Genomic DNA, 28,000 nt, shown 5'->3' with positions numbered 1-28,000 from the left:
GTAATTTAGAGGCTTAATTGATTCAACTTTTTTTAGAGTGTACAATATGTCTCAAAACCCACAGGACACCCTTTTATTTCAGAAATGATAGGAAAGCGAAAATGATATATCTCAATACCCAGCAAGTGATGGGTGATGGGGCTCATCTAGAACATGGCTGCCATCTTGAATACCCCCATATTTCATTTCTAAAATAAATGGGGTGTCCTGTGACTTTTGATTCACCCTGTAGTTTAAGCCAGAATACCCCTTAAGGTCATGATTACAAACCCAAAGAACAACAACAAGACAGCAGATCCAGCAAGGTAGGATCCCCTCAGCAGCTTCCTGGGTTGAATCAATATTTTAAAGTGCTTCGAACTCGCAAATACAAAAGAAAATGTGTTTTTCACACACTGCTTCCAGGAATTTCTCCATGTGCGTTATATTCCCTGAGCTTCAAACTGTACCAGTCACATCTCAAATTAATACACACACACCAAAATTCACATCAAACATTCCCCTCAAACACAGCTCAGTTCATGTCATTCCCATCACCATAAAAGCACAACATTCACGACAAACACACAACTCAAACCAGAGATCCTCGGCCAGTTCAGATCCAGTACAGGCCAGATACAAAAGGAACACAATAACATTTATCCAATTAAATTCAAGCTTTAACAACATAACTTAGTTTTCACATCTTTCTGGATTCGACACGTAGTTTGAAAGTCTTAAACACTGTGAACCGAAGCTTTAAATAAATTTAGGAGCTGTGTTTACAGTATGTGTTTTGTAGTTTTTAGAAGAGTGTCCCCTTCTGTAAAAAGGCTTCCGCAAAGCCTAAGTCTCTGAGTATCACTGGAAGAGCCTGTTAGCATGTTAGCTAATGCCATCTACTGACCAGGGGTGGGTTTCCCGAAAACGATCAATCTTAGCGAATAACGAACGAACTAACGAATGACGTGAGTAAAGAACGAGCCAGTTCTGCGAGTGTTTCCCAAAGAGCTTCGCAACGCGAAAATTAACGAACGAGGTTAAAGAACGTCTTTGTTGACTCCTCCCCAAAAACAGCGCACTCAATCGATCCACAAATATCGATTCAACATTGCCAATATGCAGTATTTATTCACTATTACACCCTAAAAACGTAGAAATGTGTTGTAATCATCAATATTATACATATTCTGAAATTTAAATTACAAAAGGATGTACTTTGGCATTAATAAAATACTCCTAAAGATACATATGACTAAATAAATACTCGAAAATCTAATCTATTAAAAAAAATAAACGTTTTTACTTTTTTAAAACTATTATTGTTAATATATATACATATATATATATATTATATTAATATATATTATACTAATATTATTAATAGTAATTTGGCGAGTAATATTAATTTATTATTATAATTATTAATAATAATATAAAAAATATAATATATAAAAAATATTAAAATAATATAATAATACATATACGTATGTTATATATATTATACCAACATGAGTATGCTCATCCAAATCACCATCTCAGTTGGGTTTAGGTCAGGGGATTGTTAAGGCCATGCACCTTTTTGTTTACTAGATAATTCCATATGCGTCAATTAATAGTTTTCATGGTTTTAATATTAATCCACAATGTAAAAAAAAAAAAAACATTGAATGAGACGTGTCCAACTTTTGACTGGTATTTATATATTTGTGAGCTGACACACCCCAGAGTTTGCCCAGATGAACGGCCACAATGTTGGTTAGAAGCACCTGATTAAGGAATAATATTAAATATTACCTGCACATTCACTGATACCCTTTACAATACGTGTAGGTGTGATTAAAGACACCGCAGGCGTCCCCTGCACCGGACCTACAGTACCAGGAATTTTCCCAATAGCATGGAAATATATAATGTTGTGCTGTAATTCCCGGTCTGGTGGGAATTGTGTATATTTGCGTGTATTCCACAGTAACAGCCTGATTACAGAATCCACGGACTTGGTGACTTTGCAGCTTTGCTTAGACCGTGAGCATCATCTGCAGGAATCTGGATTTTAATAATGGGTTTGCCCAGTTAGACTACAAGCCACAGACAAATTGGCATTATATATGGCATTATATGGCAATATAATATAATATAATATAATATAATATAATTAATAGTAATATAATATAATTGCTTCAACCACGGAAATGAACATTTTTCTCCCTTAAAATTGGCGGTCCCTGGTGTTTAAGGTGCTGAACTGCAAGTAGAGATCCCCTAAAGAAGCTCTCTAAAAATAACGACTGGGTGAGGGCACTCGTTAATCTGCGAGCGAGTTTACGCAGTACTTTAGTTACGCACGGGTTTGGGAAACACTCTTTAATTAACGATCAATCTTAAGTACGAGTTAACGAAGTTCTTAGCATTACGAAGCTTTCGGGAAACCCACCCCAGGTCAGCTACACGAATGTTCTGTTCTGTTCTGTTGGTGTTGTGGTGTATATAAAGTGCAGCGCTGGTGTAAAATAGAGCAGCATCGCTCTGTTGGCTGGTTAAGTAAAGCTACACGGTATATCTTAGCTCACGCCATTAGCTTAGCTTATCTTAGCTAAGTTACACTCGTCACTGGTGTGCATACTAGTACGTGTGTTATTACTATAAAAAACCGATGCAGACATGTAAGCAGTAACAATTTGGTGGCTTGTGAGTCAGAAATCCAGATTTGTACCTGCAGTGTGAAATTAAACCTTTTGAACCCGTGCAGTCGTTTATAGAATATCCTGAATGTCTGTTTATTTCTCAGACCTGAGGAAACCCATCTAAGGTGGGGTGGTTGGTAAATGTTTGTGGGGATACAGATACTACTCTACTCTACTTACCATTCACCATCAACATAATGGAAATGAGATATTGCTCTGTGGCTACATTGAGCATTATAATTGGTTTAGAGATGGCAACCTAGTGTCTATGAGCACGGCTGATTGGTTCAGTTGTTGAATCAACTTCATTAACATTTGTAGACTTCACACAAAGTTTTTTGTTCTTTCACCAAATATTTCATACTTTTGTCAAAGAATTCCTAGGTTTCTGAATCCTTTTCATTCATCATGCTCTCACGATAACAACAGGAAATGTGAAAATTCATAAATGAAAAGCAGAAACTGACTCTTACAGTTGATTATATACAGTACTGTTTGCGTTAAGCTTGGGTTCTGAATGTCTGTCCTGTGCTTTAGCTTTTTTTCTAGAATTTTTAAGTGCAATTTTTCTCCTTTGGTGATGTCAACATTTAGTAATTTGTGCTTTGCAGCTTAAAGCAATGATCTATAGTCCCATATTTTCCAAAACATCCATTTTAAGCAACATCACAGGCCTTTTTTTGGTACCTTGTAAAAGTTTCCATAATCAAAGTAAGTACAAAGATCAAAACCAACCAAATGGTTGTCTGATCTCATAGGTCAGATGACCCCTTAGTCACGAGAATCATCAGTTGGGTCAACAGTAAGTCTTGTTCCTTATGTCTAGCCACCTCTTTGGAGAGAACAGGAACAGCTGGAGCAGGAAAGGCGACAGTATTTTTGGATTTCTGACATGTGCAAAATACCATTATATTCATCCCTTTTTCCTTTAGTGACTACACCTGACTTACTCTAAAAAGAAAAAACAAAGGGATGGGATCAGGGGTTTTGTATAGAAACACTTCCATACCCATATCTCCACATCATATCTCCGACTCGCTCTTGTATGACAGAGGATCAAGCGGTAGAGTTGTCTGCAAAATGTCAAACTCTATCTGGCTGTCCATGTCCAGCATGCAGAGGACATTGTTGCTGGGCGTCATGCTCGCCGTTTCCTGGAACATTTTCTGGAAGTCTTTGGGAACCCCTGCTGTAGTCATTGATGTCATATCCATTTCCAGCGTAGCTAGTTCCTCCTCTACATTCTCATTCTGTCTCTCCTCCTCTTCTTCCTCCCCGGAGCAGAGAGCCACCTCGTTCTCATAGCAGAAGGCGCTGGGGGAGAGGGGCGGTCGCAGGCACTGCATCCTGCGGCTGACAGGTGTCCCGGAACGTGATGAGGCAGAAGAACGGTGACTTGCCAGCTCACTGAGCTCCTTGGCACTGCAGGCAGGTGTAGATGGAACCTCATAGGTCTTGTGGAAACGAGCATAGTCCACTTTGTAACGATCGCAGTCTTCGAAGATGACTGGCTCAAAGCGCTGTCCCCAGAGGATCTCCCTTGAAAGGTATGAGCTCCTCGCCTGTGTGGTCATGGCAGTAGCCTCCACCATTCCCTCCAAGATGACCACAATCTCAAAGTCATCTGTTTCCAAGTCCGCCCGGCTCATCCCCCACAGTGGTGAATCTTCATCAATCTCATGGATGATCACCAGTGGAGACACCAAGAAGAGACGGTCGATTCCTTCATCGTAGCCAACATTCAAGTCTGTCTGCTCCAGCGGAATGAACTCTCCCTCTGCAGTGACATATGGACGAATCATCTGTGCCCGTACGTGAGCTTCCACAATGTGGCTCTTCCGAAGGTTCCCGACACGCCACATGAGGCAGAGCTTTCCATCCCGCAGAGCAATGACTGCATTCTGCGAAAATAGAAGTGTTTGATTCCGCTTTTTAGGTCGTGCCATTTTGGCCATGATGGTGCCAATCATGAAAGAGTCAATAATGCATCCAACGATGGACTGTATCACCACTGTTACCACGGCCACTGGGCACTCTTCAGTGACACAGCGCCAGCCGTAGCCTATGGTGGTCTGGGTCTCAATGGAGAATAGGAAGGCCCCCACAAATCCCTCAACGTGAAGCAAACACGGCTTCCATGGCTTCTGTTGGCCCACCCCTGGGCTTTGCAAGCCCCTGTTTGGGTCAAAGTCTCCATGTGCCAAGGAAACACTGTAGAAGATGACTCCAAAGATTAGCCACGATGCCAGGAAGACAGAGCAGAATATCATCAGCAAGTATCGCCAGCGGATATCCACACAGGTGGTGAAGATGTCAGCTAGGTAACGCTGAGGCTTGTCCTCCAAGTTGGAGAAGACCACATTACACTGGCCATTCTTCTTCACGAACCGGCTTCGCAGCTGCCCCCGGCCTGTGGTGGAGATCTTTCCATTGTAGGTGTTCTCCATAGCCCCACCCAACCCGGTGCCGCTGAGGGCGCTGCCGGGAGAGGGCAGGCGGCTTGGTGATCCGTGGCCGTTGTGAAGGCCCAACGTGGAGATCTTCAGGCCTTCCTCATCGGGAGAAACGATGCTGTACCTGCGGAATGAAGGAGCAGAGAGTTCAGGGTCAGAAAACGGAGCGAGAAGGGAGGGGATTGAGATGCAGCTTGGCATTTAGACAGGAAGAGGACGAGCCTTAAGACCAGCCATAATCTCATCGCGTCTTGCTTGTTCTTTCCAGTGTCCCTCTAAAAGGACACCTCATGACTAAGCATAGACTCCGCGGACGCTAGCGGCTAAACCATGAGTCATGTTAACCTGCCGCACTGCTAACGGAATCTGCACACTGTAAAATTCTTTCCACTGCTGTTCAGTTCCCACCTGTACTAAACATTCCCCTAACAGGGAGTCAAAAGTCATCTGACCCCTAACCCCTCCCAATCCGCTGCGTACCCTTATCCAATTGTCTCCCTCCACTGTTGGCTATAAATAGCTATTAGGACCAGGTATGTGTTACCTGGCCCTCTCCTCCAGGAGGGATTACCTTAGAAGGTGAGTTGTGTTTAGCCATATGAGGGGGATTGCGGTCAGGGCAGATTATGGGGATTATAATCTGAGCAGCATATTAGCATCGCAGTGCACTGCTCTCTGCTGCTGCTGAAGGGCCAGAGGGGTCAGGTTATGAGGGAATGTAGGTGTTTTGGGGGGCAGTTTAAGACTTCTAACGGGGGATGTGTACTAATGATGTGTATTAATGAGCTGCAGTGACAATACAGGATGTGATGAGAATAAAAAACATTCAGTATGAACATATGATACTACTATGCTAAAAATAACGTGTACAAAAATGTTAAAACATATGGTGGGGCAGATTAATGTATAAAACCTTTGTAATATGCTACAAACTGTTTGTTTTTAATGTTCATATAATGTCTTTATCAACTATGATCAAATGTCTAAGCATGGAAATGAATAAAGAAACCATTTTAAACATTATAAAGCTATACATTAAATCTATGTTTTTATTATAAAGAGATTGTTTAAGAGTTCTTTAGTTAAGACACTAGATCTTTAGTTAAGTTAAATGGTTCTACAGTCATGTGAAAATGTTTGGGCACCCCTATAAATCTTAATCATTTTTAGTTCTAAATATTTGGGTGTTTGCAACAGCCATTTCAGTTAGATATATTTAATAACTGATGAACACAGTAATATTTCAGGATTGAAATGAGGTTTATTGTACTAACAGAAAATGTGCAATTTGCATTAAACCAAAATTTGACCAGTGCAAAAGTATGGGCACCCTTATCATTTTATTGATTTGAATACTCCTAACTACTTTTTACTGACTTACTGAAGCACAAAATTGGTGTGGTAACCTCATTGAGCTTTGAACTTCATAGGCAGGTGTCTCCAATCATGAGAAAGGTATTTAAGGTGGCCAAATCCCTAAATATACTGAATATAGACCTTTAATGGAATAACCCTGATGCCCGGATTCATGGGGCTCAAGTTGTAAAGAGTGCAGGGTTTAGGGAGCATGAGATCATCATTTTCACACATGGACCCCTTTGAGAATCTTTGGGATGTGCTGGAGTAGACTCTGAGTAGTTCTTCAAACCTCCCATCACCAATTAAAGTTACTGGGTGAAAATGTATGCAATTGTGGACAGAAATAAATGTTGTGATACTGCAGAAGCTTGTACAAAATATGCCACAGCAAATGTGTGCCATAATCAAAGCTAATGGTGACCCAGCAAAATATCAGAGAGTGTTTTTTTGGCCAGGCAGTGTACATAAAATATTTATAACAAATATTATTCATATACAATCCTTTTAAAACTCCTATAGTCCTTTTTTAAAATATATTTAAATAATCTCTGTGTCCTGTTTCAGAGACGATTAAGATGATAATGATGATTGTGGTTTGTGAGGGTATCTTAGCAACAGTTGGGACGTGGAACTGTTGTATTATCTGCTCCAAACCAGTATCCGTGGGTACATGGATCCGTCACGGTTCTGGCTCTTGGAATAGAGAGGATTTTTTCCCGGAGGGGGCGGGTTCAGATAGACCAGAGTGTACATGCCTGTCCCCGCCCACTCAGCCCACTACACACACGCCTCAACACAAAGTCCTTTTTGTTTCTATAACTGGACTATATAAAGATTCTTAAATTGCCACATCTCTACAACTGGTCTCTTATCATTTCAATGATTATATTTATATAAACACAAACTTACACAGGGGAAAATATAACACTTTAGCTGCGTTTCCACTGCAGGGATGAACAATTCTGAACACGTGCAAACCAGGCTGGACCCGGCTTTTTCAACACTGTTAGCTTAGCATGCCTGGGGCAACAGAACCGTTCAGTGGGAGGGGCTTAAAGACTGTGGGATCAATGGTGATTGGGACTGGACGGCAGCATGCTAGCACAGTGTTAGCTCATGCTAACGCCACATTAGTGGGATGAGGCTGGTAGCTGGCTCTGTATTTAGTTTGCATTTGGTTAGTTAATATGCAGGAATGTGTCCGGACACATCTGATGACTTCCTGGTCCAGATTAATCAATAGGCTAGCGGCTCCACGCTGGCACTGAGCAGTATGGTATGGCCATAATAATCATGTGACCCTATAGTTGAAAAGCTATGAGAGAATACCAGCACAACAACATGTTTTTCCACAGTGAGTTAGCCAGGTTAAAATACAGTACAGCCTTCTTTTAAGTTTGACTAGCACTAGTATCCCAGCAACAACTTATATATTATTTCTAAAAAAAAAAAAAAGAGCAGTCTAATAAGTTTATTGGATGAGATTGATCTCTGCATTTTACAGTATTTCATAAATTAACAAAATTAACAAATCAATATACTCAAAACACAGAATTTCACACAACAATTCTCTATGCAGGGCAGAAAAAGACAAGTGCTTATCACAATGCTGTCAGTACCCGCACTTTAAATTCCTGTCCTATCACAGTGTTGGTTTATTAGTATAAACTAAGTTATGGAAAACTATGGAAAGGGGAGTAACTGCCATAAGTCAAAGGAGTTGTGTTACCAAATAGCAATCACATGACCCCACACGAGGCACTGGGAGTGGATAGTTTTGTCACATATATTTAATAAGTGTCGTTTCAATTGTTAGGCATAAAATTGATGGCTGATTGTGAAAAAAAATATTGTTAATTTCACTTAATTTTTTTGTTTTGTTTTAAACTTTTTAAAAGGTAGAAACAGTTTATGTGGCCTCAGAAGGACTGTACCTGTTGGCTCTGTTGGTGCCCATGGCGCTGATCAAGAGGTCCTGAGAGTCCGGAAGTCAGAGGGGTCAAGAAAGAGCCAAGCTCTTCGTCTACACCCAGAGATTCGGAATCGGCATCCTGACACCCTGCAGCTCTGTCACACTTACACAGACACACACACACACACTCGTGCTAACACACACACTCACACACTCTGCAGAGAGATAGGAAACACAAATGAAAATTATTAGAGAAGTTCACTCTATTTTTTTTCTCTTTTAACACTAGCTTTGTGTGTGTGTGTGTGAGTGTGATTGTGTGTACACGTTGTCCGATATGTCGGCGCAGTGCTGGTCCAGATCGTGGTGATTTGGGTCAAAGCGAGAGTTAAAAATAGCCGCAGACTGGTGGAAATTTGCTGGGAGCAGAAGGACACAGTTAAATGTGGGCTAATGTGATCGTCACTGCCCCGCCCCACCCCCCCTCTCATCGGACCCTCGCTCTCTTTAACCCGTATCCCACATTCCCCTCTATTTCAGCACTCTCCCTCAGCTCCACTTACTGCGATTATATGGGTTTGTATCCCAAAAACTAATTGGTGGAGCTAAATTGCAGTGGGCTAAATGGGTATATGGTGATGGGGCAGGGATAAACTGCTGTAGGCTGAATGGGTGGCGCCAGGGGCTATAATCGTTCCTTTTACACCGAAAGCAGTATGGACTGCGCTATGTATATATATATATATAACTGGGATGAGTTCTGGATCAATAAATACATAGCCAATGCCCGTGGGTGAGATAAAACTACTGTAGGATAACTGGGTATGGCTACACTTGGTGTAGGGTGAATAGGTGTGACTAAACTCTTGTAGGCTAAATGGGTGGGGCTAAACTGCTGTTGGATGAAGGGACAGGGCTAAACTGCTGTTGGATGAAGGGACAGGGCCGAACTTGGTGTAGGATGAAGAGACAGGGCTAAACTTGGTGTAGGATAAAGACACAGGGCTAAACTTTGTGTATAGGATGAAAGGACAGGGCTGAATTTGAGGCACAGATGATGACTCTTTTAACTGTCTAGTCACATGGTTTACTGTTAGCTCTGTCTGTTTGCTCTAATGAGAATAACACTGAATCAGTTAGCAATTAGCAATGAGTCTAAACTGAGCTAGACTGCTGTAGGATGAAATGACAGAGCTAACCTTTGTATAGTAGGATGAAGGGACAGGGCTAAAGTGCTGAAGGATGAAATGGTAGGGCTAAACTTGGTGTCGGATGATAGGACAGGGCTAAACTTGGTGTAGGATAGCAGGATAGGGCTAAATTTGGTGCAGGGTGAAGGGACAGGGCTAAACTTGATGTAGGATGAAGGGACAGAGCTAAACTTGATGTAGGATGAAGGGACAGAGCTAAACTTGGTGTAGGATGAAGAGAAAGACCTAAACTTGATGTAGGATGAAGAGACAGAGCTAAACTTGGTGTAGGATGAAGAAACAGGGCTAAACTTGGTGTGTAGGATGAAAGGACAGGACTAAACTTGGTGTAGGATGATAGGACAGGGATAAACTTGTTGTAGGATAGCAGGATAGGGCTAAATTTGGTGCAGGGTGAATGGACAGGGCTAAACTTGATGTAGGATGAAGGGACAGAGCTAAACTTGGTGTAGGATGAAGGGACAGGGCTAAACTTGGTGTAGGATGAAGGGACAGGGCTAAACTTGGTGTAGGATGAAGGGACAGGGCTAAACTTGATGTAGGATGAAGGGACAGAGCTAAACTTGGTGTAGGATGAAGGGACAGGGCTAAACTTGGTGTATAGGATGAAAGGACAGGACGAAATTTGCTGTAGGATGAAGAGACAGGGCTAAACTTGATGTAGGATGAGGAGACAGGGCTAAATCTGATGTAGGATAAAGACACAGGGCTAAACTTGATGTAGGATGAAAGGACAGGGCTGAATTTGAGGAACAGATGATGACTCTGCTAACCAGCTAGTCACATGGTTTAGTGTTAGCTCTGTCTGTTTGCTCTAATGGAAACTAATGAGAAAAACACTGAAACGGTTAGCGATAAGCTTGATGTTGTGTGTGGTTCTTGGAAGCTGCTGGAAGTGGTGGAAGTGTGAATTAAGTTGTGAAGGTTTTTGTGTCTTTCTGCTGATTGTTTCTCAGCTGCTAACGGCAACTTCCTACACAGACCGTTAGCCTACGCCAGCACTTCCCCTCGGGTGAATGGGTGCGTGTGTCACTTAATCAGCACCTAACAACGTAAACATTCTCTCACTCACACACACACACACACATACACACACACACACACACACACTTACCACACATTCACACACACACACTTAACCACACATTCACATTCTGAAAGAAAATATTCTCAATTTTACTGCAGTTGGCATTCCAACCATAAAGTGCAATACAAAAACATGAACAGCAGATTACTCTTATTGTACGCAGCGTGATGACTTTGGTGCAATACTACTACTATTAATAATAATAATAATTATAATAATAACAATGCTAATTTCTATTAATAAAATGCCTTTAACAATCCCAAGGTCACTTTACAGACAAAAAACAAATAAAAATGTATCACTGCTTCCTTGTTTCTACATTAATTATCCATTTTTAGCTCCATTTATCATATAGAACATATTGTAGTATTATAATTACAGACTGTAGTGCTGTATCTGTTTCTCTGCATACTTTATTATCCTCCTTTCTCTCTGTTATTTAATGGTCAGGACCACCACAGGAGAGAAAACCACCATAGAGCAGCTATTATTATTATTTGTGTGGTGGGTCATTTATTCTCAGCACTGCAGTGAGTGAGGTGTTAGTGTGTATTCTGCTGGTATGAGTGGACCAGATACAGCAGTGCTGCTGGAGTTTTTAAACACCTCAGTGGCACCGCTGGACTGAGAATAGTGCACCAACAGCATCCTGTAAGCAGCGCCCTGTGGCCAGCATCCTGTGACCACTGATGAAAGACTAGAGGATGACCAACACAAACTGTGCAGCAACAGATCAGAGCAAAAATATTACATCTACAAGGAGGAGCAGCTGTATGTAGGAGTGTCTAATAAAGTGTACAGTGAGCGAAGAACACAGTGTTTAAAGGTCTTATTCTGCCAAAATCCACTTTTTCTTGTTCTTTGTGAAATACTGTAGGTCTCTCTGAGTTGTATACAGGGGTTGGACAATGAAACTGAAACACCTGTCATTTTAGTGTGGGAGGTTTCATCATGGCTAAATTGGAGCAGCCTGGTGGCCAATCTTCATTAATTACACATTGCACCAGTAAGAGCAGAGTGTGAAGGTTCAATTAGCAGGGTAAGAGCACAGTTTTGCTCTGTACACAATATTATAGGTGACATACCAGAGTTCAAAAGAGGACAAATTGTTGGTGCACGTCTTGCTGGCGCATCTGTGACCAAGACAGCAAGTCTTTGTGATGTATTCTGATAGATGTCAGTGACATTGTTTTGTGGCTAGTAAAATTGAATCAGCTTTCCAAAAATGTAGTTAATCAGAGTTAATTCATTGGGGTGGCACTTTTTCACATAGAGACATTGTATTGATAGCTTTTTTCCTTTAATAAATTATATCATCATTTAAAAAGTACTTTTTATATTTACTCATATTTACTTATTTCTCTTTGATATTAAAGTTTGTTTGTTAATCTGAAGAATGTAAGTATGACAAAAAAACAAAAACAAATGATATTGGTAAGTTTATATTTTTCACGGCATTGTATGTTTAATAAAAATAAATTTACTAATTTTATACAATATATGGACATAGGAAGCACAAAGAAACTTACCAAAAATTTGTGATGATTTAGGCCACAAATTTGGTATTTATTTTAAGATGCTGACAGTATTAAATATTTATATATATAAAAAAACTCAATAAAATCCAAATTTTATAGTGTTTATTCTAAAATATTACATAATATTACAAAAACATAATATTTAATACTTATTTTTCATGGCATTGTATGTTTAATAAAAATGTATTTACTTATTTTACACAATATATGGACATAGGAACCACAAAGAAACTTACCAAAAAATTTGATGGCAAAAAAATGTTATTTATTTTATATATATATATATATATATATATAAATTTAAAATCCAAGTTTTAAAGTGTTTATTCTAAAATATTTAACATAATATACTTTTTCACAGCATTGTATGTTTGGTAAAAACATATTAACTTATTTTACAGAATATATGGACATAGGAAGTGCAAAGAAACTTACCAAACATATGGTGACAGTATTATATATTTGTATATATATATATATATATATATATATATATATATATATATATATATATATATATATATATATATAATAAAATCCAAGTTTTATAGTGTTAAACATTAACATAAGATTTAATACATTTTTGCCAATTTTCCTACATTGCAAAATATACATTTGATAAAATATGTTTGAAATATGTATTTTTCTTATATGAATGTCTTCACAGATTGAGATTCAGTTTGGCCGTGTGTTCACTGTGTTCTGTCCTGGTTGTGAAGCAGAGTGTACAGAAACTACAGAACACACCAAAACAATTCACAGAACTCTTGAGACTGACACTGAAGCTCCCACATTATCACTTTTGAAAGAACTGGAAGGCATAACTGCAGAGAACAGCAGACACCAGGCGATCTGCTCTCAGATCTATTCTCGGCTCTTCTTCCAGATAAATCCAGCAAGGGCTCTGCTTACCAGCCAGCTCTGTTCCCTATTCACCCAGTGCCAGAACCAGTCTGAGCACAGGAACACCAGATAAAGAGTGTCAGATTCAGGCTAGTCTGATTTAGCCTTTCTCATAAACCATCCTTTCAGCTATTATTACTGTGAATGATATGACCGTGTTGTGTTTACTGATCTCCACAAGAGCAGAACATTCAGAACATTTAGTAAAAGTTTTACTGACACATATACACATATTCAGGATCAGTACGTTTGATATGTTCTGCACTAACTGATTAAACTCACTGAAAAAGCTTAATGCTTAGAACGGAGATCAATAGCAGACTGGAAATAGATGTATGACACAAATGCCTTAACACAGTATAAATGGTTCATGCTTATATAACTTATATAACTATAATAAGTTTGTATAATAAAAAGGGACCAGATACCTGCACTAAATGCACAGAGTCTAAAGGAACCTTGTTTAACTGTGTCTGGCAATGTACAAAATTAAAGTTGTTTGGGAATAAATAAGAGAGGCAAGTGAGCTCATTATATCAAAAGCTTTTATATTAGATTCTAAGTTGTTTTTATTAGGTATATAGCTGTCACAATTACAATAAAATCACAATTACTATAAATATGAGGTGATTCTAATGGATCTTTCATTCACAAATGTAAAAAAACTAATAGCATTGTATTGTAACAAACTATTAGACCTAATATGTCACACTGGAGAAGTCAAATGTTGCAGAGACTCCCAATAGAAAAAAAATATGTATACTATTAAGAATTAACTGCTTTTTAACAGAATTTGGGGAACCCTTATGATTTATAATATAATATAGAACTTTAGACTGGTTGTAAGATGTTTTTTTTTTTCTCAGGGCTGTTGTGGGGGGCTGTTGTGTGTGTTAGCTGTTAGTCTGTTTTATTGTTTTGCCTCATTAATTTTGCTTTGTCTTTCAGATGTTGTTATTTAAAAAAAACGTATTAAAAAATAAACTGATCAGATGATACAGATGTATGATCAGATATTAGGGAAAATGCTAACTTTAAGGTGAGCTTCAGCCCGTATGTTTTTTTCTGAATTTTATTTGAGTGAGGTTAAGTGATCCAGACTAGCACTGTTATACATCAGAAACCAAAGATTTAACTGTAAATTGTTCAGTTCTTAACCTTGTTTTTAACCTGGCAACCCACATTAGACTCAATAGGTTTGAGGTAGACAACTTACTCCAGTGTTGTGAAACTGGACCACAGTATACATTTTCACATGCTCACTTTCATTTAGTCTGTCATTGATTTATTTTTGTATAATTTTAAATACAGGTTTAATTAAAAAAAATGAATATGTATCACCATCTACAGATGGATGCAAATCAGTAACTTCACTCTATGTGTGCAAATGTTTATGTTCACCCCCTTTATTGAATACCTTTAGCTACTTTAAAAGTTGCATCCACTGCTGAAACACACACACACACACACAGCTTCCCTAGTCTCTGCATAATCCAGAATTGTGCACACCACTGCAAAACACTGAATGTGTTTCTGCACTGGTGTTTCACAGCTAGAGGAGTTATTCCAGCACACATAACAAAAATTTAGCATTGTTTAGGACACCCACCTCCCCACACACACACACCCAAACACCCACATGTTCACAGAGTGTGTGCGTCACGTCTTTAACTCCAAAGCTTTTCCATGTTTAGCATCAAATTTCCAAGTAGCCGGTCAGACTCCAGGTTGTGTTTCGCCCATTGCGCAATCATCTGCCCAAAAACAGAAATCCCTCTAATAATCCCTCACCATAATAATAATACCCACCAACCTGCAGATGGGCGTGCGGAGGCCTGGGAGGGGGCCGAGGTGGTATTACGTGTGGAGAGGGAGGATTGCACCCTGTCGGATTCTGGCCGTTTGACCTTTACGTGACTGTTTTGCTGTTTTCTGTCCTTTGGAGCGTCACTAACGGCTGCGGTGAGGGTTACGTGCGTACGGTTTAGGATAGGTGTGTGTTACAACTTAGATTGGGCCCAAAAAATCCAATTTGACCCATCCATAGCTTGTGCACGCTCTGTCCAAGCCCAACCTGACCCATTATGAGCCCTTTAGTAAGTAGAGCGTTAAAACTTTATCTTAACTACAATCTCGAGTTGTTTAATTGAGTCAAATCTGTTCAGAATAATGTTAGCAGTGCAGCACAGAAGAAGCATATGCCTGTTATTTAAGAACACAGGAGCTGCCTGATATAACATTCTAACTTGTGCCCTTTTTTTAATGATCACAGAGTGATTCTGTTACACTGCTTGTCAAAAAAAAAAGTAGCCACCTGGATTTTACTGAGCAAATGATCTGGGGTTCCTGCAGTTGGTGAGGTCTAGGTTCAGCAACAGTATGTGCTGAAAGAATGAGGTCAGCTGACTACCTGAATATACTGAATATAGACCAGGTTATTCCATTAATAGATTTTCCCTTCCCTGATGGCAAGAGCATATTCCAAGATGACAATGTCAGGATTAATGGGGCTGGAATTGTGTAAGAGTGATTCAGGGAGCATGAGATCATCATTGTTCACCACAAACTCCAGATCTTAACCTCATTGAGAGTCTCTGGGATGTGTTGGAGAAGCACTGCTTTGTGCAGTGGTCAGACTCTTACATCATCAATGCTGCTGCAAGATCATGGTGAAAAATTAATGTAACACTGGATTGAAATACATCTTGTGACAATGCAGAAGCTTATTGAAACATTGCCACAGTAAATGGGTGCTGCAATCAAAGCTAAAGGTGGTCTAATTAAATATTAGAGTTTGTTACTTTTTTGGGGATCTGGCAGTGTATTTTACCATCAACTATATGGTGAAGAAAATTGCTTTTATGCTTTTAAAACAGTGTGCATGTTTTACAAACCCCTGAATAGCCTAATTTAAAATAAATGTGGCACTGGTGGACTTGCCCGGAGCCTCGTTGTTAAAAAAGTGTCACTTAAATGCCCTTGTGAGTAGCAGAAAAAGTGAACTACTGTGTGACAGAGTGCCCACTTGGGTGCCCCTTTCTACAATAATGATGATCAGGAAATTTTGATAATGTGCCACAATAAGTGCCCATCTATGGGTGTCCTTCTGCCCTTTCAGTAGTAAAGGGTGCTGTTATGAAGTGTATTTTATGCCACCTTCTATTAAACATTGTTCAAAATTGTGCCCTTTCCATTAGAGTAAATGTGATAAAATGTAATCCTGTACAGGGTTTTTCTACAGGTAAGAGAACATTAGGAAGTGTCCAGTTAGGACAGTGCCCACCATTAGAATAAAGTAAGGTGGTGCCCTATAGGTGCCATCACAATGGAATGAATTGTATAAGATTATCTGAAAAAGTAAATTATTGACAATTTTTTCAACACACGCCTCATGTTGTGCAGTAGGTGTCCTTTTTATTTTTTTGCTCCTGCCCTTCAAACAGACTGAGCAAAGTCTGTGTGATGCCTGAACTAATGCTAGTAGCTGTCTTAGATCCTAGACTTTTGTTTAGAATTTAAATGGTAAAATGCTGAATCTGCTCTGTTCTTGAGTCTATGTTCATACAGTAGATAAAAGTGTAAAAACTAGTCATACAGTGTGGGAACCCACATAATCAAGCCTATTAGAGATTATTAAACTCCTCCACATGGTTTGAGTATGGGAGCAGTTAGCACTGTGCTCATTTGTGAGGTATTATTCCTGCAGTGCCGTACCCAGTTTGACAGCTGAGCCAGTAAACTTGTTTATTTAATATATATATCTCATATTCTTTACTAATATAGTGCATTTTGTTTTATTAAAATGTGTAATGTATGATGAAGTGGTAAATCCCGCTGTGCTGCTCTGAGTGGTGTTTACTGATGGGGCAGTGGTGGGTAATTCAAGTCCAGAAAGTAAATACCCATCCCAGGGATAGCTGCCCACTGCTTCAGGGCATCTGTGCTCACTGTATGTCACTGTCAGTGTGTGTGTGTGTAAATAATCAGATGTTTTACTCCTGTATCTCTCTGTTGTCTTTGTAGATCCAGCTGATGTCCAGCACCGCTGTAGATGAACAGGCGAGATGAACTCAGCCCCCCGTTCCACCCTGGACCCCCGCATTCAGAAAGACTTGGAATTATTGGAATCTGAGCTTTGCTTCCCAGAAATTGGAGCATTTAATCACATTCATATTGTTGATTATATTACTGTTTTTAATATTATGCTAACGCGAGGCTTTTGATGGTGAGATGATGATAAAATGATGATGGTAAATGTGATAGTGATAGTTTTGTGATAGTGATGATGAATATGATAATGATGATTTGGTGATGGAGGTAATTATAAATGATAAGTGATGGTTTTGTGGTAATTGGGATGGAAGTGATGATAAATGTGATGGTGATGATGGTAGAAATGATAAATGTTGCATTGATTGGTTTGGTGATGATGCTGTTGTTAGTGATAATAAATGTGATGGTGATAGTAGTGATGATAAATGTGATGGTAATGGTTGTGGTGATGAATGTGATGGTGATGGTTTGGTGATGATGGTGATTGTAGTGATGGTAAATGTGATGGTGATTATAGCAGTGTTGTTAAATGTGAGGATAATGGTTTTGGTAATGAATGTGATGGTGATAGTTTTGGTGATGATGAATGTGATGATGATGGTAAATGTTGTGGTTTGGAGGTGATAGTGATTGTAGAGATGATGAATGTGTTGGTGATGGCAGTGTGTTAGTGATGTTTTTTAATGATGAATGTGATGGTGATTTTTTTGGTGATTAATGTGGTGTAGTGGTGATAACTGTGAGGGTAATAGTAGTAATTATTGTTGTGATGACAAATGTGATGGTAATGGGTTTTTTATGAATGTAATAGTGATGGTTGTGGTGATGAATGTGATGGTGATGGTTTGGTGATGATGGTGATTGTAGTGATAATAAATGTGATGGTGATGACAAATGTGATGGTAATGGTTTTGGTGATGAATGTAGTAGTGATGGTTTGGTGATGATGTGATTGTAGTGATGATAAATGTTATGGTGATTATAGCAGTGATGATAAATGTGAGGGTAATGGTTTTGGTAATAATTGTGATGTGATGGTGATGGTTTTGGTGATGATGAATGTGATGATGATGGTAAATGTTGGGGGTTTGGAGGTGATGGTGATTGTAGAGATGAATGTGTTGGTGATGGCAGTGATGATAAATGTGATAGTGACAGTTTTTAATGATGAATGTGATGGTGATTGTTTTGGTGATTAAGGTAATAGTACTGGTGATAACTGTGAGGGTAATAGTAGTGATTATTGTTGTGATGATAAATGTGATAGTGATGGTTTTATGGTGATGTAGTCATGATAAGTAATGTTGATGGTAATAATGATGATGATGATGATGATAGAGGTAGAGGTGATGTCTGTGTTTGTGTCATACACACACACACACATTCACTCACAGAGCTCATTCCGCAGGAGCAATCTACTCAATAACAGACACACACTTAATCCTCAACAGGAGGATGGTGTATGCGCGTGTGTGTGGGTGTGAGTGTATGGTTGTGTGTGTGTGTGTTTTAAAGGGTCATCTTTAACTCTTCTTAAATCACAGATTAAGCGTCTCTTAATCTCCTAACAGTGATATCAAATACAGGTCCACTCTGAGTAATCATAGAGCCTGTGTGTGTGTGTGTGTGTGTGTGCGCGTGCGTGACAGGCAGAGCAGAAGGCAGAAGTAACAAGAAAGATTAAGATGCTGAAAAGTCGTACTTCTTACATCATTTGCACACACACACACACACACACACACACACACACACACACTATTGTAACGTGTAAAAGTCAGGATCTTGGGCTAAATAAACAATCAGTAAAGTGCTTTATACAATAGTAGTGTTGTTAACATTAACTTGTTAACATATGTGATTAATCTGAAAAGTTAAGTCATGTGAATTTTTTGGTCCCAGTATTTTTATAGGTTAGGTTTGGGTCCAGATTTCTCCCATAATTTACTCTTTTTACAGTGTCTGGCGACGTACTAGCAGTTTTATTTAACAAGGTAAACATGCTTTCATGTTCAGAATGTAAAATTGTTAAGTTGAAATACTAATAACAAATCTTTATTTACTTCCTTCACCTCTCTGTATCTCACGCAGTTGCTCACACACACTCTAGCCTGTTAGCCAAACACACCCCACACTACTGTTAATGTCTCTCGCCCAGAATTTCAGGGAAATACCAGTCTTTATATGTTATACAGTGGTGTAAAAAAAGTACTTCCCCTTACAGATTTCTGTTGTTTTTGCATTTTTATCATACTTACATTTCTCAGATTTTCAAACAAACTTTATCATCAAACTAAGATAACCTGAGTAAATATAAAAAGCACGTTTTAAATAACATTAGCTGAGGGGAAAATGAACTGTGATTCCTTAATTGTGATTAATCACACTTTTTGGAAATTTACTTTTAATTTCACTAACCATAACAAGGCCTGATTACTGCCAGACCTGTAGAATCAAGAAATCACTTTCTGACACACCTTTCTGACAACATGAAGCAGATAAAAGATCTCACAAAGCAACACATTATGCTGCAACCTGAAGAAATTCAAAAACAGTCATTGATCATCTATTAATCTGGAAAAGATAACTTCTAAAGTTTTGGGACTCCAGAGAACCACAGTAAGAGCTATTATTCACAAATGGAGAAAACATGGAACACTGGTAAACCTTCCCAGGAATGGCCGGCTGACTGAATTTATTTCAAAAGGGCATGGACAACTCATCCAGGAGGTCACAAAAGAACCCAGAACAACAAAGAACTAAAGAACTGCAGATCTCACTTGCCTCAGTTAAGGTCAGTGTTAATGATTCAATAATAAAAAAAAAAGAAGCTGGTCGAAAATGGAATCCACGGAAGAGTTCCAAGGCAAAAAACATCTTAATGATTCCCTGGACTTTAGGTAAATATTCTTTAGACTGATTAGACAAAAGTGGAACTTTTTGGAAGGTCCCATTAAAAACTAACACATAATTTCACAAAAAGAACATTATACTGGGCGTAAAACATGGTGATTTGGGTCTGCTTTTCTGCTTTAGGGCCTGGACAACGTGCTGCAATAGATAGAACCAGGAAATTTGTTGGGAATTTATTTATTGATGAAAATTATGCATATCTCTGAGTGGCAAGAGTATGTGAACCTTTGCTTTCCATATCTGGCGTGACCTTCCTTTGCAGCAATAACTGGATTTAATAATATCTGGTAACTGTAGATCAGTCCCGCACATCGGCTTGGAGAAACTTTAGCCCATTCCTCCATATAGAACAGCTTCAACTTAGGGATGTTGGAGGGTTTCCTCACATTAACTGCTCACTTCACAACCATCCACAACATTTCCATTGGATTAAGGTCATGACTTTGACTTGGCCATTCCAAAACATTAACTTTATTCTTTGGTAGAAAGACCTGTGTGCTTAGGTTCATTGTCTTGTTGCATGACCCACCTTCTCAAAGACTCAGTTTATGGACAGATGGCTTGACATTTCTCTGTGGAATTCTCTGATATAATTCAGAATTCATGGTTTTATCATTGATCGCAAGCCATCTTGGCCTAGATGCAGCAAAACAGGTCCAAACCATAATACTACCACCATCATGTTTCACAGATGGGATAAGGTTCTTATGCTAGAATGCAATTTTTTCCTTTTTTCCATTCATAACGCTTTTCATATAAACCAAAAAGTTCTGTTTTGGTCTCATCCATCTTCAAAACCTACCTCCAGTAGTTTGTGGCATGTCCATGTGATTTTTAGAAAACTGCAGATGAAGTCATGAACATAAATATTTGAAAATGAGGGAGAGGCCTTCAGTTGCTTAGAAATTACCCTAGGGTCCGTTGTGACCTCATTGACAATTACATTATTATACAAATTATTGCCTTGTTCTTGGAGTGAACTTTGTTGGTCAGCGACTCCTGGGGAGTGTAACAATGGTCTTGAGTTTTCTCCATTTGTACACAATCTGTCTAACTGTGGATTGGTGGAGTCCAAACTCTAAAGAAATGGATTTGCAACCCTCTATTGCCTGATGAGCACCAACAACTCATTTTCTGAGGTCCTTGTTCATGCAATGATACACTTCCACAAACATGTGGAACATGAGCAGACTTTGATAGATATCTGTTATTTAAATAAATCAGCCTTCGCCCACTCACACCTGATAGTCATTCCATTAACTAACTTTAATTTCACCTCTAAACTAACTGCTAATCTAAGAGGTTCACATACTTTGGCCACTCAATCATTTTCCCCAATAAATAAATGAACAAGTATAATATTTTTGTCTCATTTGTTTAACCTGGTTCTTTTTGTCTACTTTTTAGGAGAATTTGCTGATGTTTTGGGTCATATTTATGCCTAAACAAAATAAATATATAACAAAGTTGACAAACGTTTTAACACCACTGTAGGTATAGTAGAAAATGACCTGTATAATGCAAAAACACCCTCAAAAAATGCTCTTCACTAAAATAGTATACATTAGTCCATAAGAACTCTCAATAAACACAATACTGGAGGAGATGTTAATGCATAATTGCATCAATTAAAACTACAAATTCACACATACACTTAAAGTCTAAAGTTTGGGCACACGTAGCTTTATAGTGACCTGACCCCATTAAATAGACGTTCAATAACATTAGGGTTAAAATAAGGTAATGAACTGTGATGAGTTGTGTACATACAACCCACAAACACACATGTACACACACACACACACACACACACACACACACACATACACGTGACAGGCAGACTATTGATTAGATGGATAAAGTGTCCTGGTGCTGATTCATTCTGTTTAGCCCACTTTCCCCTGACCCAAAACAAACACGCACTATTAACCTCTTAAACTCATTAACCTGTTATTCAACACTTAACACTCTCATAACTACACATCTTTATACAGCCCTTTCAAAATACCATTACTGAATTATTCATAGTAGATACTGAGTGAATTAAAGTAGTTACTAAATAATTATTAGTCGATACTGAATAATTTAAAGTAGTTACTACATAAGTCATAATGGATACTGAGTAATTTAAAGTAGTTACTAAACAATTCATAGTGGATACTGAGTAATTTAAAGTAGTGACTAAATAATCCATAATGCATACTGAGTAATTTATAGTAGCTACTAAATAATTATTAGTGGATACTGAGTAATTTAAGATAATTACTAAATAATCCATAATGGATACTGAGTTATTTAAAGTAGTTATTAAATAATTCTTTATCGGATACTGAGTAATTTAAAGTCGTTGCTAAATAATTCAGAATGGACACTACGTCATTTAAAATAGTTACTTAATAATTCATAATGGATATTAAGACATTTAAGGAAGTAGCTCCTTAATACTGTATAGTGGATACTGAGTAATTTAAAGTAGTTACTAAATAATTCATAGTGGGTACTGTCTCAGTCAAATTCCTTGGGTGAAATAAAGATTCTAATTCTGAGAGTAATGCATAATTTATAGTTGATCCTGAATAAGACATTATAATTATTCAGGATCAACTATAAATTATGCATTACTCTCAGAATTAGAATCTTTATTTCACCCAAGGAATTTGACTGAGACAGTACCCACTATGAATTATTTAATATCTAATTAAATATTCAGTATTCTTAAATAATTATTAATTATAATAGATAATTAATAATTATTTAAGCATACTGAATATTTAAGTAGATACTAAATAATTAATATTAGATACTGGAAACATCCATAGTGGATGCACAATAATTCATAGTATATAGTGAATAATTTATATTATGTGCTGAATAATCCATAGAGAATATTAAATATTTTGTAGTAGTTACTGAATCATTTGTATTAAATGCTGAATAAATCATGGTGAATACAGATGGTGAATAATGTAAGTTAGTGAAGTTAGATGGGTGGGCATTGTTGAAAAGCATTAGAATAAATCTATAATTAAACTGTTTTAATATTTATATCAGTTTACTCTCTGTTGCACTGAGGTGACCTGTATTACACCACTGACTGACCACTCCATCTGTACTGTACAGCTGATTGTGTGTGTGTTGGGTACTGGAATAAACTGAAACTATGACAGTGGTCTTACAGGTGGTCCTGTAGTGTGTGTGTGTGTGTGTGTGTGTGCAAATCTTGCAAATCCGCCAGATGCTGAAGAATAACATCACAGGCAGTAATGTGTGTGTCTGTAGGGAGGGATAATCCTCCTGTTATTACGACACTAACTTTCTGTCTTCTGTTTTTCTCCACAAACGCACGTGTCACACTCTGCAGCAGTCCACAGCACCTTGAGAACTGTGTGTGTGTGTGTGTGTGTGTGTGTGTGTGTGTGTGTGTGTGAATAAGGCTAAATGCTCTATAATAAGGCTGCAGTGGTGCGTCCGCACTGAGAGCAGTCTGGATGTAAACCGTAGGTGAAGGTGGTGCTGACCGGTACTGTTCAGCTGGAACCAAAACACCAGAACCAGCAGTCAGGTATAACTGTGAGTTACACTGTCAAGCTGGGTGTTTATTATCTCTGTGACTTTCAACTCAAATGAAAAGGGTTCATAAATAAAGATGTATCCCTAAAAAAAACACTGCATCACTAAGTAATACTCCTCTAATTAAATAACCACAGCTAAATACTGACCTGCTCTACTTATATTATATTTAGATTCTTTTATTAATATACATTATGCATTTTACTGCCAATATTATTCAAGCCCAGTTTCAGAAATAGCTGGGACACGGATTAAAATATAAACACAAATCTCATAAACCTATATTTTATTCACAATGAAACCCATCAGAATGAAAAAGGCTAGCAGTCAGTACTTGATGCTCGTGATCTTTAGGCTCTCAGGCAGTACTTCGTTAAAAACAGGCTGTACTGAATATGTATCGAAATTAAGAACTGGGTTTTAGAACACTTCCAGAAATTACTGTTCACCATACAATTCATATATATGCAGGTTATAGCTGTACAGCAGAGAAGTAGCCAAATGTCAACACCATGGCTTTCCTTAATGCAGTGCTGGCTGAGGGCCCAAAGATCACCAGCATGCAATACTGACCATTGCCTATGTACCTTTTAAACAAGGATTTCTCCATATTCTCTGAATCTTTTGATAATATTCAAATGAGCTGTAGATGGTGGGATATCCAAAGTCTTTACAAATTTATATTGAGGAACATTTTTCTAAAACTGTTTCACAAATTTTGGATACATTATTTGTGCAGATTGATGAATCTCTGCCCATTTTTGCTTCTGGGAGAATCTGTCTCTCTATAAGACTCTCTTTATATCCATTCCAGAGTTGGTTGTAAATTGCTTCTATTGCAGTACCACTTACTTTTTCAGACTTTTGTTGCCTTGTCTCAACTGTTTTTAGATGTGTTGCTATAATAAGTTCTAAATGAGTTAAAGTTTTTTTTCATGAAATGGTGAAATGTCTCACTTTCAGCATCTGATATGTGTTCTGCATTCTATTGTTAAAGCTCACCTTCCGCGAAAATCCGATTTTTCTTGTTTTTTGTGGAATACAGTAGGTCTCTCCGAGTTGAATGTGTACACCTGCACATTAAACTGTTTTGCAGCCCCCATTGTCTGCAGGAGCTAAGCAAAGAAATCCCCCCTCCCCCCCTCCGAAAAAGGGGTGAATTTTGAATTATCTTTCTGCCTACGTAGGCAGAAACTCACAGACCAGCCCACCTTGGCTCGAGAAACTCCCAGAGGCGGAGCTGAAGCGACGCAACATCACCGCTCATCAGTTAGGAGGTGGGAGGCAGTGAGCGGCAGAGCGGTGGAGGGGCGTCGCAGTGCTCCTAGCCAATCAGAGGAGAGATATTTGCATGCTGTTTGCATGTATGAATATTCATGAGCAAAGCTGGAATCCGGTCATTTTGGACACACCCCTAAAACAGTCCATTAAAAAAGAGCTATACAGAGACACCTGAGCACTTTTTTTTTACAAAAACGGCTCACATGTCATTCATTCATACTAGAGACCACAACTAGACATTTTAAAATGAAAGAAAAAACGACGGAAGGTGAGCTTTAATAAAATGATGGTCTATAAGATTTACAAATAATTCATATTTCATACAGCATCCCAACCTATTAAGAAATTAACAGACTAAAACTTTCAGAAACATCTAACAAAACAAACACTGCAGTACCACAATAAAGCCTGACTTTATTTATTCAAGTACTTGCATTTTTTATTTTAATAAAACAATGGAGCTTAGGATTTCCATGATTAAAGTGATAAAAATGAAAATGACAAATGATTAGCACAATTCTTACCATAATATTGCTTTATGCTTTTTTTTTATAGTAGATACTTACTAATTTATAGTGGACAGTCAATAAGGTATAGTGGATACTGAACTAATTCATAGTGAATTCTGAATATTTATAGAACCTAATGAGTATTTATAATGGATGTTAATAAATTCATAGTAGTTACTAAATAACGCATAGCAGTTACTGAATAATTAATTGTGAATACTGAAAAATCGATAGTCAATACTGCATTTGCAGTGGAAAAGAAATCATTCATAGTGGATGCTTACTTTATGATAATATATTAAACACATTTTAAAGTTGTCCACCAATGTGAATGACCATTTATACAGTTCAGAGTATTCATGGTTATACAAAGAACCTTTGTTTTTTTTATATATATAAAAACTATAAATAACCCATTAAAAGACTGTACATTTCATGCTGTATGGACTGATACATTTTTTTTTTATTTAAATACAGTTAAAGTGACTTTTTAATCGGAAGTTCTATAGAGGAGGCAGAAGGTTCTCGCGGAGTGAAACGTAAACTCTAATCTGAGCTGGTCTGTATAACTTATATTTACACAAGCTTCCACACCAAATCTGCAGTTCACTGTAGTTCTCATTCACTTCAGCAGATTCACTGTGAACAAACAAACAACAAGAAAACAAACAGACAAACAATCAAACAGACAAACAAACTGCTCCAGCTTACCTGTCCACTCAGGTGAGGTTCAATGAGCAGGTATCCAGTTCAGGTGCTTCAGCTCAGGATTCCATCTCCAGCACATCACACACTCTCCTGAAGCGCTCACTCGCTGTGTGTGTGTCCACGCTCCTGCCCCACGCTAATCTCCACACGCTGCTCTACCGAGAGAGAGAGAGAGAGAGAGAGAGAAAGGAGAGAGAGAGTGAGAGAGAGAGAGAAAGGAGAGAGAGAGTGAGAGAGAGAGAGGGAAATGCTTGTCACTCTGATTACCGCTTGGTGGAGACAGCCTCGGCTCCTGTGTGACTTCTGTCTGAGTTATATACACAGTTTTTACACACACACATACTGTAAACCATGATCTACTGCTTTTATATATTTTCTCTATTGAAATTACAGTAGCTCTACTGAGATCTAGACAATACGTACGTTTATTACCTTAAAAAAAAAAATAAATCACTGCCCCTGTTAGTCAGGGGCCGCTATTTCCACTGTAGGGCTAAATTATTATTTTTCGCACTATAAGGCGCACCAGATTATAAGGCGCCCTATCAATGAATGTTTAATTTTTGGTCTATTTCTATACATAAGGTCTCACCTGCTGAATTAGTTACTTAAAACTAATTTAAGTAAAGCTATGCTAAGTAAACAAAACAGTAATTCCTAAAAAATATATTTTAAAGTCAAACAAGCAATGGATGTTAATCTACACAGATTTCCCTACTGAAAACAAACTCTTTATTTGGGTGAGTAAAGCACTTACGTTTATTTACAGAAAGCATAGATTTCCAGATTTCTAGATTTCCACTAAGCGACTTACCGCTAGAGCAAGCCGCAGTCAGTAAGTAGTAAGTAGTAAATTCCGCCCGACAGCTTTACACTGAGGAACCCTTAGTGTTCTGGTAAGCCTGGGCGATATCAGTTAGAGGTTCTTTTCACATAGCTTGTTTTAACACCGTAAACACGCAGGCTACAGTCCAATATACTCACCTCTGAATGGCGAAAGAGCTAGCGCTTAGCACAGTTAGCAGCTAATGTTAATGCTGCTCCAGCAGTGCTAGCCAGAGTTAGCAGCAGGCTACAGGCCAATAATACTCACCTCTGAAAGGGGAAAGAGCTAGTGTTTAGTGTCGTTAGCGGCTAATGCTAATGCTGCTCCAGTCTTACAATACTTGCATGCTTAGCTGGACTTTATTTGGCATTTAACAGTCATGTTAACATTAATTTTATGTCTGATTTAATGTTACAGATTAACATGAAAACAAAAGTAAGTTCAGAACATTTTACGAAATAGTGTTTCTGTAAGACACTGGCTGGCATGAGAAAGTTGAAGAAGGATGCTGTGCTAATGTTATTTACCCAGACAGATAGTTTAGTGAAGTCTGTAAGGAGGACTATAAGTTAGACGAACTACAAGCTTTTTTTTCTACAGTCACTAAGTTAGTAAGTAATTAACTAGCTAGCAAGCTAACACATGATTTTCTAATACAACAAACTTTTAGCCTTTTAGTAAAACAGCTCAGGGAATCTTGCACTTATTACTACTTTCACCATTAATTCAGGAATGTGTGCAAGGTTAGTTGTTCACACAGGCGCTGCCATTTAAACGCTGCCTTGCTGCCTTGGAATTTACGGTTTAGGAGTGTACCCTTAGCCTCGCTTTCATTTTAACATGAGCGTGGAGTGAATAAGGTGCATAAACTAGCTTAGCTGGCAAGAGAAAAATAAAGCTAGCTAGCACCACAACACACATTGCTAGTCGCACACATATCCAGTAATGTTATTCTTACACCAAACTGATAACACTATCAACTAAATGTCACAAGTTAACAAAATCTATAAAAAA

General features: G+C 38.3%; 1 protein-coding gene across 1 annotated transcript; it reads right to left on the bottom strand.

Moving 5' to 3' along the window:
- Positions 1 to 2,422: 2,422 nt before the first annotated feature.
- kcnj4 (potassium inwardly rectifying channel subfamily J member 4) lies at positions 2,423 to 26,488 on the bottom strand. Its single transcript, XM_049475810.1, has 3 exons — positions 26,164 to 26,488; positions 8,413 to 8,605; positions 2,423 to 5,243 (listed from the first exon to the last, which is right to left on the bottom strand). The coding sequence occupies exons 2-3, from the start codon at positions 8,433 to 8,435 to the stop codon at positions 3,689 to 3,691; spliced, it is 1,578 nt and encodes a 525-aa protein (XP_049331767.1). The 5' UTR covers positions 8,436 to 8,605; positions 26,164 to 26,488; the 3' UTR covers positions 2,423 to 3,688.
- Between the last annotated feature and the right edge of the window lie 1,512 nt (positions 26,489 to 28,000).

This window comes from Astyanax mexicanus, chromosome 3 (assembly GCF_023375975.1).
Source record: "Astyanax mexicanus isolate ESR-SI-001 chromosome 3, AstMex3_surface, whole genome shotgun sequence".
Lineage (NCBI taxonomy): Eukaryota > Metazoa > Chordata > Actinopteri > Characiformes > Acestrorhamphidae > Astyanax > Astyanax mexicanus.
This window is presented reverse-complemented; position numbering and strand designations above follow the sequence as displayed.